The following is a 16,997-nucleotide window of genomic DNA, read 5'->3' as shown; positions in this document are numbered from 1 at the left end:
GGGGGAAGAGAAGAATAGGATTCATTTACAATGCAGTAGGAGCTCTGCTTTTCTTTGATAAAGGGTTTGGCGAACACCCTGGTCTGCTTGCTGTGATTGTTGTTTGGGGTAGAAATGTGAAGACTTGGCATAGCACAGGTCATGGAAAAAATATACAAGATGTACTTTAAATACATGGTGCATTACCAATGAATGCAACTAATTCAATTTGCACCAAGATGTCTCACAAATAGCATATTTGTGGTGTAGTGGTGTAGAGAGCCAGTGTGGTGTAGTGGTTAAGAGCGGTAGATTCGTAATCTGGGGAACTGGGTTCGCGTCTCCGGTCCTCCACATGCAGCTGCTGGGTGACCTTGGGCCAGTCACACTTCTTTGAAGTCTCTCAGCCCCTCTCACCTCACAGAGTGTTTGTTGTGGGGGAGGAAGGGAAAGGAGAATGTTAGCTGCTTTGAGACTCCTTCGGGTAATGATAAAGCAGGATATCAAATCCAAACTCCTCTTCTTCTTCTTCTATTTTGCATACATTCATACACTAATATAGCATAGCTAAATTTGCCAAATGCAGCTGTGTTAGATCATGTTTGTCAATTCACTGAATTTGGTTTTGAAGTTCTGGAAATTTGCTCACAGATCTTTAAAACTCACAGTTATTGGTTTCTTCTGGAACCTCAGTAGTTATGTGAAATTGTCACTTTCACTAGAGGGTGCTAAAATATTGTTTCAGGCTCATTGGGTTCAGTTTTTAATAGTGGCTTGGGGGGGGAGGGAAGCAATGAATAAATACCTTGGCTTGGCTTACTACTTCATTTTAAGCCATTAACTTTCCACCATTATTATTGTTCATAGTTTATACTCTAATGCATATTTCAAGAGTATTCTAATCTAGGAATAGGAATTCAATACCTCTTTTACTTCTAAAAGTGTTGCAAACACATTTAAAAAGGAATGAATGCAGCCTTAAATAAGCACTGGAAGTTTAGAAAGGTTCAAACTGCTATTTCAGGAGTTTTGACTTAAGACTTAAAGAGCAGTGCTAACCATGGCTACTCAGAAGTAAATCCTTTTGAATTCAGTGGGGCTTACTCCCAGGTAAGTGGGATTAGGCTTGCACCCTAAACAGTTGCGTAACCTTTTGTAGATTTCTCAGCAGCTTTTAGTATTGTTGACCATGGTATCTGGATAGGTTGTCTTGAGTGGGATGTTGGGAGGCCCTACTTTGTGGTGGTTTTGCTCCTTAGACTGTGAGCTCCAGAAGGTGGTGCTGGGGGATTATTGCTCTGGCAGCAGTTAATGCCTTTTGGTTCTGCAAGGGGCAGTTCTATCCCGGGGTGCGCTTTCCCTACAATTGATGGATTTCTCTCTCTCTCTCTCTCTCTCTGTGGTGTCATAAAGATATAAAAATTACTCTCTTTGGTCTGCTTAAATTAGTATATTAAACAGTGTAAGGTAAGTTAGCACTATTTAGTTGACATACCTTAAAATATTGAAAAGTATGAAATATAGATAATTTTCAAGTAAAATTTTACATCTGTTTAACAGTAAGGGCAACTTTTGAGGGTGAAATCCTGTGATGGGGGGGTTGGGTGTCCCCTGGACTGTGGGGTGTTGCTGATCTGCGTTTCGGCTTACGGTAGATCTGTCCTTAACATTGTGTTTTCCTGTTGTGGCCGTTGACAGCCCTGCTGTTCTCACCACTCCAGCAGTAGCAACAAAAGGGATTATGTGTGGATTCACTGAATCCAAAGTTTGATCAGAGTGACTATAAATATTAAATAAATAAATCAGATATCACACTGCAGCCAAGTTAGGTTTCCTTAATCATAGTTTGTTGGAATTGAGCTGGTAGCAGCACACCATAGTAGTGAGATGCAGACACACACAACCTCACTGCCTTAATTTTTCTCTTAGATGACTTCCACCCCCACCCCACCCCCGTTGGGACTAAAACTGTGGAAAACACTAGCCTCAGTCTTACTTGGAAGCTAGAACAGGTGTGTACTTGATAGTTTGGAATCCCCTGGTTTAGGGTTAGGGTCAAACAGAAACTAAAATAAATATGTAACGAGGAGAACTAGATAAAATCTATTTGTATAGTAATATACATGTTTTTGTATTGTGATTTTGTGTTGTGAGACACCCTGAGGTCTGTGGGTATAGGGTGGTATACAATTGTTGTTGTTCTTAATGTACATACGTATACTTATTTTCCCCTAAGAAATAGCATTTTTGTAAAAGTAGAAGCCTATTTTAAATTATTTCTGTTTAGTTCAATGTTTAAAGTAGGAGTTTTGATTCATGACAGGATATTCAAACAGCTTGCTATAAGATGACTCGAGGGTGAGCATTTACAAAGGTGCCGTTGTTCTTAGGGCTACAGGGACCCCTGGGTTATCCTGGGTTTGAATAGAGCTGAGATTACTCTGCCAAAATGAGTAAGTCTATGCATAAAATTGAACAAGCTGGACTTCAAGTCATATGGCAGACTGCTAACACTGATCTTGGAAGTAAATTATATGTTTGTAATTGTAAAATGAGTGCTGTGATATTTAGTGTGAAACTTAAAATACGCTTGTAACAGGTGTGGGTAGAGATCATGATGATATCTCTTCTTTGGCTGATTATGAAACTGCATAATATAAAATTATCCCAAAACAAGAGGGATGAAACCAATATTCTGTATAACTTTAGAATGTATAGTATTTTTAAAAGTCCATGCCTCTCTGCTGAATCATAGTCTGTCCCATTTGTTTTAAATGATATGCAGGGTTTTGTTTTGTTTTTACATGTGCATAATCATTATTTAATTGTGTTGCTTGATTTGTCAAGTGTGCCTTTTTTTAGTCAGTCAAAATATGTTTAATCAGTGGAGATTAGTCCATAATTTCTACAAGTAAAATTTCAAGCACATTTTTATAAAGTTTACCCAAAAATCTCAAAGTCACATTCTTTCATGTCCTCCACATACTCATTCCTTTCCTTCAGCTTAGAGAGACTCCTGGGGATTTTCCTGCCAACCAGCTGCCTGCACCACTCAACCAAACCTAATCCAAAAGGACCTCCTGTTGTCGCCAGGAGGTCCCTCCCAGACAGAAAAACCATGTGATAAATTATATTACACTAGAACGGCAGACTTCTTTACCTTAGTGTTGCAGATTCTCTCTCCATCCTGTTTGTAGGTCTGCCGGTATTGTAGACCTTTCAGAATCCTACAACTGTTCTGAGCATGTTCAGAGTGCTTCCTTGCAAGCCACACTAACTTAGAGCTTGTAGCATGTTCTAAGCAGCTTTGTCTTTTTTTCTTTTGCTTATTATTTATTTTGTGACCTTGCTAGAAAGAGGGTGCATTAGGGGCCACAGTGTGAGTCCCTTTCTAGAATGTTTTTTTTAAAATTAATTAAATCATTTTGCATTTGTTTAGGAGGAGAAATTGCCGGTGGCTTGTGTGTGAGTTGCAGCAGCTTTTGTTGCCTGCCTTGCGCAGGTGGGTTGGGTTGGGCCAACAAACATGTGCTAGAGATTAAGAGAGTTGTTAGTGTCTCCTTGCTCTGGCTTCCCATGGGATTCATAAAGACAGGTGCGCTGGTAGTGAGTGATTGACTTGAGCACAAAGGAGAGAGTTGAGATTGAGGGACAAGGGTCCAGAGCACAAGTAGTCGCCTTGACTGATCCAAGCAGCTTGTTTACATCCTCAAGCCTTATTAACTGAAATTCATCCAATATAATGGGACTAGACTGTGCTCTGGACGCCCCTTGAGATTCATCTGCTATAACAGCCAAGTCAAGATCCTGGTGTATGCAAGCAATTCTATCCTTAAAATGCTTTGCAAACAACTCATAGCTACCGTTGGTTTCAGCACTTCCTTTGTGCCAGACTGCAGGAGGTCCTGCACTCCCTGGAAGAGCTCTGCTGGACGACCTACTGAGGCTGCAATGGAGGCAGCCAAGTAGGCCTTCTTTCCTGCCTTCACTGCCACTAGATGGGCTCTATGGTGAGCCCTCACCAGTATTTGGTTGATAGAGCTTAATTTCTAAGTAAGAGGTAAGTAAGCCAGTCTTCTGAAAAGGATCCTTGGAAGCTCTTTCCCTGTCCATAAATGTGAAGAAAATGATTTATTTATAGCAAGGAGACAGTGGCACTGGCACATGTGGCATATGATACATTTTTCTAAATGAGTTCTGTACATGTCCTGTTGTGAAGAGAACTACAAGGTAAAAAACTACAGCCCCACCAAGTCCAAATGTCACCAGTTGCCACTGTGCTTAGCAGACTGAGAAGGTGATTCAGCCATAAGTATAAAAGTAATGCTCAAGCACACTTCCTAGGATTTGTTTTTCAAAACCTTATTTTCACACATCATCCTAATTACTATGGCTCTTCCCAGGCAACAGCTGCTTCTTTTTTTTGTTGCTCATTGTTCTGCAGAGCTATAGAAAGGTACAGGCTGAATTCAAAGAGCACAGCTTCAAGTGAACAAACACATACCAGGATTTGTGGCTTATTTTGCCTAAGCAGACCACAATCTGTAGTCTAGGTTTGTTTTTCGGCTTACTGATAATTGTTTAGAGCAAAACAAGCCACAGTTCCTGGTTCAGCTGTAACACACAGCTAGGGCTTGTGGTTGGTTTTTGGATGCGGGGGGGGGGGCAAAGTGGCTCTCATCAGCACATCCACAATAAACCATTTACTATGATAAGCAAATTGAGCTAGTTTGTAAATTAGCTTAATTGTACGTTTAACTGATATGGCAGTTAACATTTTTCTTTTTTAAAAAAATTACACCAGAAAAAAACTACAGGCCTCATTTAGTGCATTAAAATTTGGGTTTTTGTTGTGTGTTCTGTAGATTGAAATAAAAATGAAGAAACCAGAAGCTGTACGATGGGAGAAATTGGAAGGCCATGGAGGCTCTCCTAAACTAAAACAATTTGCGCCTGGTTAGTATGTTCATGTTCAGTTCTACAAATTGTACTTTTGCTCTTATCTACACACTATTGCACTCTTTTGTTTGAGACAATCACTTATTGGATTATAGGTCTGTTCTTGGATGCCATCATTATCCATTATTAAACAACAAATTATAGTCCTACTACTCAAAGATCACTTGTTGTAATGTAGCAGAGAGAAGAGAATCAATCTACTTTGGTCAGGATGCAAACTTTTTTTCCTATTTATTATTTTATTTTAGTTATCAGATTTTTAGTGTTCCTTTCACCATTGGTCCCAAAGTGGTTTCCAGCCATAAAGAGTAAAACTAGATACAATTTAAGATCCAAACAATGTAACCTTAAATGGACAGGACAGGCAAAACGGGTCCTCCTGGGAGAACTGGCTGGTCTTTGTTCAATATTTTATTAATTTTCAATTACAAAAATCCAATAAATGCCATATTTTATCAGTACCAAAATAGCAATATCAATTCAAGTCAATTCAAATCAATTCAAATACAAATCAATTACATAGCCAATTATAAAATTTGTGTGGCTTCCGACATGCTGTACTTCAAGGTCTACTGATTCTCTTTAATTCTGCCTCCAGACTATTGCTCAAACCATATACAATCCACTCTTGATAAAATCCCTTATACCACAGCTACAATAATTGACGTCAGTTCCTATTAACACATATAGTAATTTGTAAATTTGCAAGTTCTCCTTTCTTCTTCCTGTGTGAGGTTTTAATTTTCATCAATTGTTCCTTTATTTATCAAATATTATGTCCATATTAGTTATTCCTGATCTCCTTTGTGCCTTACGGCTCTGTTGACTCAGAGTTATTCTGGAGGGATCTCTCTCTTTTGTTCTCAACTCTTCTGATTTCACGGAGCAATGGATCCAAACTACAAGAAAGAAGATTCCACCTAAACATTAGGAAGAACTTCCTGACAGTAAGAGCTGTTCGACAGTGGAATTTGCTGCCAAGGAGTGTGGTGGAGTCTCCTTCTTTGGAGGTCTTTAAGCAGAGGCTTGACAACCATATGTCAGGAGTGCTCTGATGGTGTTTCCTGCTTGGCAGGGGGTTGGACTCGATGGCCCTTGTGGTCTCTTCCAACTCTAGGATTCTATGATTCTATGATTGTAGCTGTAAAATTCCATACTTCCGATTTCAAGCAGGGAGTTGCCTAATGTCCTGCCAGAGCCCCGGCAAGCCTCCAAGTTCTCCCCTCCACGTCCAAACGAAGCAATTAATTATAAGTACTTATAGAAGAATGATCTGGTGTCCCACTAGAACCCCAGGAAGTCTTCAAAGTCCAGTCCCTCCTCCCCTCAATCAGGGGGCAAGTAAAAAATTAACTCCGCAGAGGCTCCAAGCCCTTTTTATAATTATTCCAAACTTTAATATTTTCCTCACACAGTCCCGTTTGTCATTATATTCCATATCTATACTCCCATTTTTTTCCTCTTCACTTGCTGTGAAGAACAAAAAAAAAAAGGCATTCTTGGGGGGGAAGGGTGTTTGCCGAGTCATTTATGTAACAGGATTTATAATGAAGTGATTGGCTTCCCTCCCCAACACATACTGTCTTTTAGCTCGATTGAAGTCATCTTTCCAATTCAAATCTGTACGACCTTGTAGCTATTTCGATTCGGCTGTCCTTAATCTTGTCCCATCATTGCCAGCACGCATCTGTGCATTAATCCTAATTAATCTCTTAATGAACAGAAGAATCACTGCTCTTAATTGTGGCATTGGAGGGTTACTGAGAGGCAAAGTACTTTTGCACTCAGGGTCTCCCTGCTTCCCACATCCATGTCTGAGTGAAAGTCAGGTACCTAGATGATCTGCGAGTGAAGCTCTTTCCCCCAGATCCTGGGGGGAGTTTACAAAGATAATTACCCTCTATCATCTTTGTTTATTGCTTCGCCAATGATCTCCTGTGGTCGTGGGAGCTGCGCGATTAAGGAAACCAGAAGCTGAGAACTGGCTGGTCTTGACTAGATAACAAAAGGCCAGTAACAAACAGCATTGCTACCCACTTCCTTAGGAGGGAAGAATTCCCAAGTCAGGGCACAGTCACTGAGACAATCCTGTCCAGCATTGCAAGCAATACTTGCCAGTGGCCCTGTGACCAACCACTCTCTCCATAAGTGGATCTCAAGGCTTGTACTGGCTGAAACAGGAAGACTCACCACCAAGTGTCCAGGTTGTTGTTGTTGTTGTTTAGTCGTTTAGTCGTGTCCGACTCTTCGTGACCCCATGGACAAGAAGTCTTTATATGCCAGCATCAACACATTGAATTGGGCCTGGTATCATATAGGGAGCCAGAACAGATCTGGAGACACGTGGCTTCCCATGGGAGCACCTGCCCAAACTCTAGCAGTAACATTCTGTACTAGTTGCAGTTTTCTGACCATCTTCAAGGGTAGCCCCATGTAGGTGTCTTGAATTGATTCCTGGCTTGTAAGCTTCTTCTCTTTCCTCTTTCTTGAGAAGAGAAGAGCTTGAGATAGTTTTTGCTTGATGTGTCATAATTGATGTTTAACTTGTAAAAGCAGTTTTTAAAATTTGATTTTCAAAATTATAAACATACAACAAAAAACAATTCAAAATCCAAATATCGAGATTACTCTGAATCTCATGACTTCCCCCCATCCCTTCCCTGGGTCCTAATGATAATATTTATAACTGCATATCAATATTATCCAAATTTTTATCCTTCTAAATTATCCATACTTTCTGTTACTTTACAAGTGTGGTTAAAATCCTGCTAATGTTTTAATGTTGCAGTGGTCTCTTAAACAAATTATAAACTTTTCCTATTCTTTTTTAAATTTCTTATCTTCTTGGTTTCTGAGCTTCCCAGTTAATTTTTTCATTTCGGCATAGTCCATCAACTTGGTTTGCCATTCTTCTCTGGTCAGGGTTGTCTCTTCCTTCCATCTCTGGGCTAATAGTATCTGTGTGGCTGTTGTTGCATACATAAACATTATTTTCTGGTCCTTTGGTATCTTGGTACCTATAATTCCTAATAGGAGAGCTTCTGGTTTTTTAACAAAAGTTATTTTAAACATTTTTTCCATTTCATTATATAGCATCTCCCATAAATTTTTCGTTACTTTACACGTCCACAACATATGATAAAAGGTACCTTCTTTTTCTTTACATTTCCAGCAAGTAATTGTGCTTATTCTGTACATTTTTGCTAACTTAACAGGAGTCAAATACCACCAGTACATCATTTTTATGTAATTTTCTTTCAGTGAACAACATGCCATGAATTTCAAATCTGTTTTCCATAGCCTCTACCAGGCTATATTATTTTCTAAAACATCTTTTTGAAATCTTGATAACTCATAACTAAAACCTTTCTTTTTATCTGTCTTTAAAATATCATTTAATTGATGATACTGTAACCAGTCTGTTACCAGTACTCTTATCTCTTCAGAGTCTTTTAATATTACCTGTTTTTCTACTTCGGTTAACAGCTCTATATATGTTCAATTTTCTTCAAAGATATTGTTTCTAATAGGGAGAGCCACCACAGTGTTTTTTGTTCTAATGTCTTTATATTTCTCCTATACCCTAAAAATGGATTTTCTTATTATGCGATTCTTTCATACCATAAGTATGCATGCCATGCAAATCTGTTATCATGTCCTTCTAAATCTAAAATGTCTCCATTTTTCAAAATTATCTATTCCCAGATCCAGCAAATGCAGGATGCCTCATAATATAATTTCGTCGTTTCTTACGTGAATGCTTCTTTTAGTTATTGGAAAGGTGGGAAGGTTCCTCTGAAGGAAGATTACAACATTTGGGGTTTTTGGTTTAGAGAAAAGGAAAGTAAGAGGAGGCATGCTAAGCATATTTAAAATATGCATGGCATGGAGAAAGTGGGGGGGGGAGCTTTTTCACCCTCATAACACGGCAACCTGTGGGCATCTAATGAAACTGAATGTTGGAAAAACCAGGACAAGCAAAAGAAAAGACTTGTTCACACACCACATAGTTAAACTGTGGAATTTGCTTCCACAAGCAGGTAGTCATGGCCTTCAACTTGGAAGGCTTCAAAAGAGAATTAGGCAAATTCACAGAGGCTAAGGCTGTCAATGGCTGTCAGCTGTGATGGCCAAGTTTTACCTCCACTGTTGGTAGGCAGTATGTCTCTGGATACCAGCTTCTTGGAATTAAAGGTGAGGAGAGCGATGTTGCACTCAAGGCCTGTTTTCAGGCTTCCCATGGGCCCCTGGTTAGCCTCTGTGAGAACAGGATTCTGCCCTCGATGGGTCTGATCCACAAGGCTGCTCTTATGTTCATGGGGTGGGGAGAGAAGGAGCACAGGTAGAGAATGAAAAAGTAGAACAGAACTTTTCACTGGCTTTTGTGTGTAGAGTGACATTTGTAAGTGAACTGAGTGCTTGGTAGAGCCCAGCATGAATTTGCTGTGGAACAAAAGCTGCCCTCTTTTGTTCCCTCTTCTGCATTATGTAGCCCATTGTTGGAAGATTGGGAAGGTGTGGATTAGAGGATTGATTGTGTTTGTGGTGTGGGAGAGAGGCCAAATAGATATATATTATTGGGAGGGGGTGCGAGAAAGAGAACCCCAGTGGATATATGTATGTAGGAGAAAGGTGTGTGGTTTCAGCTCCACTCATCATGGGCATGTAGTTCCTGAGAAGAGAACTCACAAGGACCCATACCCTTTGAATTAGAAAAGATTGCCTGCCCCTGCTCTGGCTTTTATGGTCCTGTTTGAGTAAGGAATGCGGAGGGAAATACATGCTTCAGTAAACTCAGTTATTTCGAGCTGTTGCCTTCTTTTCAGTCTGTACATGCTAAAGTCCACCACTGTTCATCTGTGATAAGCTGTGATATATTGTTGGGATCAATCTGTTCTCTCCATTTTCAAGTTTCAGATGCAACACACCTTTATCCTTCATCTTCTCATTATACAAGGAATTGGGACAAATTAGTAGTTGAGATCAAAGAAGAAGAGAAGAATGAAAAGTTGGAGGGGGATGCAGCTTTAAATAAACTGTTCCAGCAGATATACTCTGATGGCACAGATGAAGTGAAACGTGCCATGAACAAATCTTTTGTAAGTTAACATGAGATTTTCTGAGTTGTGTTTAATTTATTATGACTGCAAATGTAACATCAATACCCTTTGACAAGGAAGCCTGCCATAGAATTGTAGAGTTGGAAGGGACCCTACCAAGGATCGCATGGTCCAACCTCCTGTGATGCAGATATGGCTGTTTCTGAGAGTTGGAGAACCATGAAATAATAGGAAATTATTTTGCAGGTGGAAGGGTGCATTGAACTTTTTAGTTCAGTGCTTAGTGACTGGGCCACTGTGTCTCCTTCTCGCCTGCAGAACTCAGTCTACTTGATTCTTGGATTATTCCTTTTTTTAAATAATCGACAAATGTGTGTTTTCCTGTTTCAGATGGAGTCTGGTGGGACAGTTTTGAGCACAAACTGGTCTGATGTGGGTAAAAGGAAAGTAGAAGTCAATCCTCCAGATGACATGGAATGGAAAAAATTCTAACTTTTTCATGTGCCGCTTTGTGCTGCCCATATTTGTGTATTTACCATTGTGTGTGGACACAGCATCCTTGAAGCTGAAGCACTGAATGTTCATTTGAAGATTATTCCTGTCATCTTACCTTGATATGCTCTAGGAATACCTTTCTCTGCAGGTCTTAGAGGAATTGAAGTCTCTTACTGCTTCTGTCCTTGAAGGGGTTTTTTGGGGAGATAATACGAACCTATCATTCGTACATTTTCTGCTGGATTGCTCAGTTATGTATTTGGAGAGTTAGCAAGACTTTTAATGGGCCACCTAGGATTATTGCCTTATTAATACACAAAAATTCTTTAAATAATTTATTCGCTTTGGTGATTTTGGGGGTAAATACACTTTTCACCTACAGTGTTAAGATTGTTTGCTGTTTAACTCTGCATACAAATAAAACTGTAAATATATAACTTTTCCAAAAATATCTTAGGCTCATTCTTTGTCAAACTAAAACAGTTGCAGAAGGCAAATTTGCATTTTTTGAGTTACGTAGCCTGTGGATAGGCCTCCTCTGTGCTAAAATTAGGATCTTAGTACAGTGGTACCTCAGTTTAAGAACAGTCCGGTTTACGAACTCCGCAAAACCGGAAGTGGTGTCCTGGTTTGTGAACTTTACCTTGTTCTAAGAATGGAAGCCAAATGGTGGAAGGGTGGCAGGAGGCCTCATCAGGGAAAGCGCGCCTCGGTTTAAGAACGGGTTCAGTTTAAGAACGGACTTCCGGAACGGATTAAGTTTGTAAACTGAGGTACCACTGTACCTCATTCGATTTACAATAAAAGTAACATACATTGCTCTATAGGCATTATACATAGTGTATTTTTATAATATAATATAAATAAACAGAATAAGCACGTAACAAGAGGCTAACCACCATATCATAACCACCGTATATGATATCTATCCCGCAAGCCCACACTGCTGTCCTTCTCCCATGCAATCACATGGAACGGCATTGAGTTTCACCTTCCTTCCATCTTGACTTATTACTGTGGGTGAACCAGGGTTCATCTCTTATAATAAAAGTGGGTCAGTTTCACAACAAGCCAAGTTCAGACTATGAGTTATGTTTGATAGGGGAACGGACTCCCTCGGGAGGTGATGGACTCTCCTTCCTTGGAGGTTTGTAAGCAGAGGCTGCATGGCCATCTGTCTTGGATGCTTTAGCTGAAATTCCTGCATTGCAGAGGGTTGGACTAGATGACCCTTGGGGCCCCTCCAAACTTTACAAAGCTTTTTGAAGCTGTTTTGTTACACTAACCAGAGTTTGTTATATCCCATAGCTCAATAATAAGCCAAGGTTCAATGAAAGCAAAACTAAACACTTGCTTTAACGGTCTGCCTCATGGGAATCCTTTGAAGCAAGAGGATGTTCAGAAGTAGATTGTACAGGGTCCAGGGTGGGGGCAGGATAGAAAAATGCACAGTGAGTGTGTGGTAAAATGGCACATTGTGTCTTAGGCTCTGGTATCATTCCCTTTCCCAAGATCAAACTTCAGCCCCAAAGGTGTTCTGTTAATTTCCTAGACTGGGAAAGTGAATTGAGTCCTGTCCCCCCACTGCTGCCCTCGGACTATGTACAGTTTTGTTTTGTCCCTCTGTTACCTCTGGTCAAACAGGTTTGGCAGTGTTTTGAAACAGAACACACATCTCCAGAACCTGTTTACCACTAGGGAAAGCAGAATGAGTCTATGCATTGTGAACAGAAAAATCTCTTTCAAATCATCTGCAACTGTCTGAGGGGCAGGGACACACACAGGTTGTTGGGGTTTGGGGGGGATTGTTGCTGTTGATTTTTTGTATATTTTAGATTTTTTTATTTATGTGGAAATCGTTCAGTTTGATTTTGTATTATGTTTTAGTTACTGCTTACAGCTACTTTTGTTATGTTTTGGGGGTTTTTTCATGTTGTAAGCTGCCTTGAGCATGGTTTGAGCATGGAAAGGTGGCCTACAAATAAAATTATGTACATATGTATGTATGGATGTTCTAATTCAGTTGTATCCTTTTTTGAGATCTAGTCAGTTCATTACAAATATAAGTCCAATGAGGCATTAAGCATTTGATTGTCTATAAATAATTGTTGAATAGACATATATGGGGGAGGGGGGGAGGTCATTGAAATGGAATTACCAGTAGATGAGTTTTCTACTTCTATTAAATGTTTTTCAGCTTCAGCTTTTGCACAAAGCATTGCAATGTTTTCTAAGACTTTGCTTTGAATTGTTCATGTAGAATTGAAATGTAGTGATTGAAAGGAGGCGTATTATTGAGTTTTTTAAAAAAATATTTCAGTAAAGATTTGCTGACGTGCGCATAGTTTTTGCATATATGGAGGTATCCACATATCAAAGTGTCAGGGAACTGCTATCGGAGCTAGAGGCGGAGGGAAGGCTCCAGAGGGATGCAGGAGAGGGTCCCAGTAGGGAGAGAGGCAGCCCATCTGCTGGGGAAGGAAATCAGCGTAACACCAGTGGAGAAGGGGGGCAGATGGGGGAATCGGAGAGGAGGCTCCAGGACTCTTCACCGGAGACCAGCGGGGAGAGCACCACTACGGCGCTGCCCACGCCCTCCCTGCGCAGAAGACTTCTGCGCAGGGAGAGTAGGAGGAGACTTGGCGTCAAAGAACTTCGTTGCTGGAAGAGGTTCAAGAAACGCCCACTGACGGATTCTGCCAGCGACTGAGACAGTCACGAAGTGAAGGGCTGTCCAGACAGAAAGGGTTCAACCAGGTAACCTACCCAGGAGTGGCAGCAACTTACGCACGAGCAACCCCTAGAACCATTACACAAAGTGAACAATGTATATTAGCAAGTTTTCTATAATGAACAGCTAAAGTTCATTCTTGTATGGAAAAAAGCATCCCTATAGATAAAAACAATGCAAAGCCTCTTAACAGTTTTCAGCTTCATTTAAATATGTTTTCACATATTTGCTTTACTCAGTTAGCTTAAGGCAAAATAATTGCATTTGGCTTTTGAGGGAAATGTAATGCATATATAATGGTTTTGCCTCAAAGTAAAAACTTGTACTAGTCAAACTATAAAACATCCCATCCTTCTCAGATGTCTCTCTTAATGCTACAACATATAAAATTATTTCATACCGTATTACAGGGTAATGTGGTTCGGTGGACTAATTGTGACAGCAGAACTGCTCATACTTTAATTATACTTTAAACATTAACTTAGAAACAAGCACATTGACATTTGATCTTTGGGGTGTCTTGCCCTCCAGGGCTAGGAAGCAGTCTCCTGAAGATGTTCCAGAAGGGATGGGACCACCCTTGTGTCGCGGAGGCAGCATCCTCCACAACACAGGAGCTCCAGTGCTGACCAGATTACAGTGGTACCTCTAGTTATGGACTTGACCTGCTCCAGGGTGCCATTCGCACCCCAAAAAGTCTGTAAGTAGAACGCTGCTTCTGTGCACGCGCGCAGTGCTTCTGCGCATGTGCAAAGTGCAGAACATTTCTGCGCACACACAAGTGGTAAAACCCGCTTGTATACACTTCCGAGTTTGCCGCGTTTACAAGGCGAAAAGACGCAACATGAACCTAACGCAACACAGGGTATGACTGTATTCTCAACTCGGGGAGGAATCCAACGGCAATATCCTCTGGTGGCCCAGTTGTGCTTCCTGCCACTTCTTCCCTCTTCCCAAGCCAGAACAGCTTGGGGATGGCTGCACAAAGCTATCCCTGAAGCCTTTGGAGCACAGCGGGACCTCGCGCTGTGCTCCAAAGGCTTCAGGGATCTTTGAGGCTGGCGGTGGGGGAAAGCCGCCAGCCCCAAAGAGCAGGTCGAAAGGAACCTGAAGCCTCCAGAGCGCAGCGGGTGTACTCCGGAGGTTCTGGGTGAATGCACCTTAAACGCACCTTGTTTTAGAGGGGGAGAACAAGAAAAAAAAAATTTCCCCCCTGTTCTCCCCCACCTATGGTCCGGTGTGTCGTATGGTAGGCAAGCTTTGCTTGAAAACTTTATTTTTAAAAAATAAATTTATTTTTCATTAATAACAATGCAATGGAGGCCACATTAATGCAATGCCAAATTATGCCAAATCACAATACAATAAAAAAGCCAATTAAACAGTTCCGAATTAAACATAAACTTCCCATGTTCTGGCTATCATTGATGTCATTCCTTGGTCCTGCACAAATTCTCTTAATTAGTCCCAAATTCCCCAATTCTGATCTTAATCCCTTGTTCTAGCAGCCACTGATGTGAAAACTTTCGATCGTGTTTAATAAATCCAAATCCATTAACTTGCAGAGGGAATTCATATCCTTTAGCTGTGTGAAATATTTGTTTACCTTCTTTTCTTCATGTTGTAATCAGTCAGTTTTCTTCCACATTGCCCCTCCTTCCAAAACTCATTTGTAAGCACCCCACAGCTCCATTTTGCCTCTCTGAACTGAAAGCACTCCAGCGTCCGGCCCTGACTTTTGGTTAACTTCAGGTGTTTCTCTCCTTGCTTCTTCTAACGACTGGCGTCTCACCAAAACCATAATAAATCAGAACTGGAGCTCTCTTTAGTTGGCAATGTTACAAATCATCACAGTATTTCACACAGTCTGTTCTTTCAAGCACTCCGTAAAGAAAATTATAAGTTCTTGTTGAATCCCTCTTGCATTCCATGTGTAGTTGTAATCCATTAGTACAGTGGTACCTCGGGTTAAGTACTTAATTCGTTCCGGAGGTCCGTACTTAACCTGAAACTGTTCTTAACCTGAAGCACCACTTTAGCTAATGGGGCCTCCTGCTGCTGCCACGCCACCAGAGCCCGATTTCTGTTCTCACCCTGAAGCAAAGTTCTTAACCTGAAGCACTATTTCTGGCTTAGTGGAGTATGTAACCTGAAGCGTATGTAACCTGAGATACCACTGTAATTTCATTCCGTTAATAATTGATTCTTTTTTCAGTGAAGGCTTGCCGATTCATAGCACAGCAAACATAATGTATAAAGAGAACAAAGGCTCCTTCACTTACGTAGCATTCCAGTTACGATAACAAGAATCCTCTCCGGATCAAAACCTTAGCACTCAGTGGCTGATTCATTTCGCAGGTTATCTTTCTCCTCCTTCCAAAACGTGTCTGTTTCTTAAGTCCAAATTCAGATACTTCTTAAAAGAAACAGAGATACCTCTACTCATGGTGACTGCATTGGGGAGTTTCCAAGACGTGGAGTGCTTATGTCCTTTGCATCCCTGTCCCCACATTCCATCGGGAGCGAGAAGCAGTTATCAGATGATCCGTGAGAGAAAGCTCCCCCCCCCCCGACCAGAGGGGGGCTTGCAAGGATAATTGCTTCCAAATTATCCTTAATTAACTGCACGGCTGGCATCCGCTATCATGGGATCAGCAGTTAGCCATAGCGGCTGCACCGGAAGCCCTGCTTGAAAACTTTAAGTCTTTAAGTACTGAACATAAAGAGCAATGCCTTGGTATTTCAGACTTCATACACTTGACTTCCATGCTAGGGGTTTTTTTTTAGCTTTCCTTGAGTTGGTGCAAAATTACTAAAATCTAAAAATCTCTTAAGTATCATAAGGTTCAGGGAAACGTATTTGTATAATAATAAAAAATAATAATAAACTTTATTTATACACCGCCCTCCCCAGCCAAGACCGGACTCAGGGCAGCTAACACCAGGTATACAAACAATTGGTTGAAATACAACTTAAAAACAAGATTAAAATACAACATCAAAATGCAGCCTCATTTCAGTAGAAACTCAAAAACTTTTTTGGGGATGAAAACGGGTCTTCACCAAGGCCAACTATCCAGACTGATTCTACGTGGGCCAGAAAAAAAGCCAGGGAAGTCCCCATATAGGAGTTCTATCACAGAAGGAGAAAGGAAAAAGGAAAGGGGGCGAGGATCAAATTGATTCCAACTTGGTATAGAGAAACAAGGTATAGGGGAAATGAGCAAATTTCAGGACACAGATAATATTAACTCACATGGGCCAAAGCACAAGATTGTTAACATGATACATCTCAGGACTTTGTCCTGTGTGGTGGCCTCTTCTCACAAAATCACAAGGACCTTCATGAAGCAATTTCTAACTGTTGGATTGGATCTTGTACCCAAGTTGCTGGCTACAAGAGTGGGAGGCGCTCCACTCTAGTTTTTCCCCCTATTGCTCCACTCTGCTCTTCCCCTGCTTTCCCTCCATTGCCCTATGTCTCCTGCCTCTCTTGAACTCCGACTTGCTGAAGTACAGGTCCTTGCAGACATGGAAATTTTAAAACAAATTTCACTGCAGTGTGGTTGATTGTATATGATTGAGGAATATGACAACCGTGAATGTGCACTAAAGGCAAAAATTATGCTCAACAAAGCATCATAATGGAGACCCATAAGTTTCTCTGAAAAATATGGAAGAAAGCCGTCCAAGATGAATGATTCAACCCCTCCTGTCCCTGATAAAACCAACAGAGCACTTACAAGCCAGAACCCTTCCACATCTGGTTATGT

At 40.8% G+C, this 16,997-nt stretch overlaps 1 protein-coding gene across 1 annotated transcript in view; it reads left to right on the top strand.

Annotated features, from left to right (window-relative positions):
• Positions 1–12,495, top strand: part of SUGT1 (SGT1 homolog, MIS12 kinetochore complex assembly cochaperone) — a 46,278-nt gene extending 33,783 nt beyond the window's left edge. The window contains exons 11-13 of the mRNA XM_083624349.1: positions 4,845–4,935; positions 9,850–10,037; positions 10,389–12,495. Coding sequence (XP_083480475.1) covers positions 4,845–4,935; positions 9,850–10,037; positions 10,389–10,490 — 381 coding nt within the window. The 3' untranslated portion in view covers positions 10,491–12,495. The remainder of the gene's footprint in view (positions 1–4,844; positions 4,936–9,849; positions 10,038–10,388) is intronic.
• The last annotated feature ends 4,502 nt before the right edge of the window (positions 12,496–16,997 follow it).

This window comes from Podarcis filfolensis, assembly GCF_964270895.1.
Source record: "Podarcis filfolensis genome assembly, chromosome: 7".
NCBI lineage: Eukaryota > Metazoa > Chordata > Lepidosauria > Squamata > Lacertidae > Podarcis > Podarcis filfolensis.
This window is presented reverse-complemented; position numbering and strand designations above follow the sequence as displayed.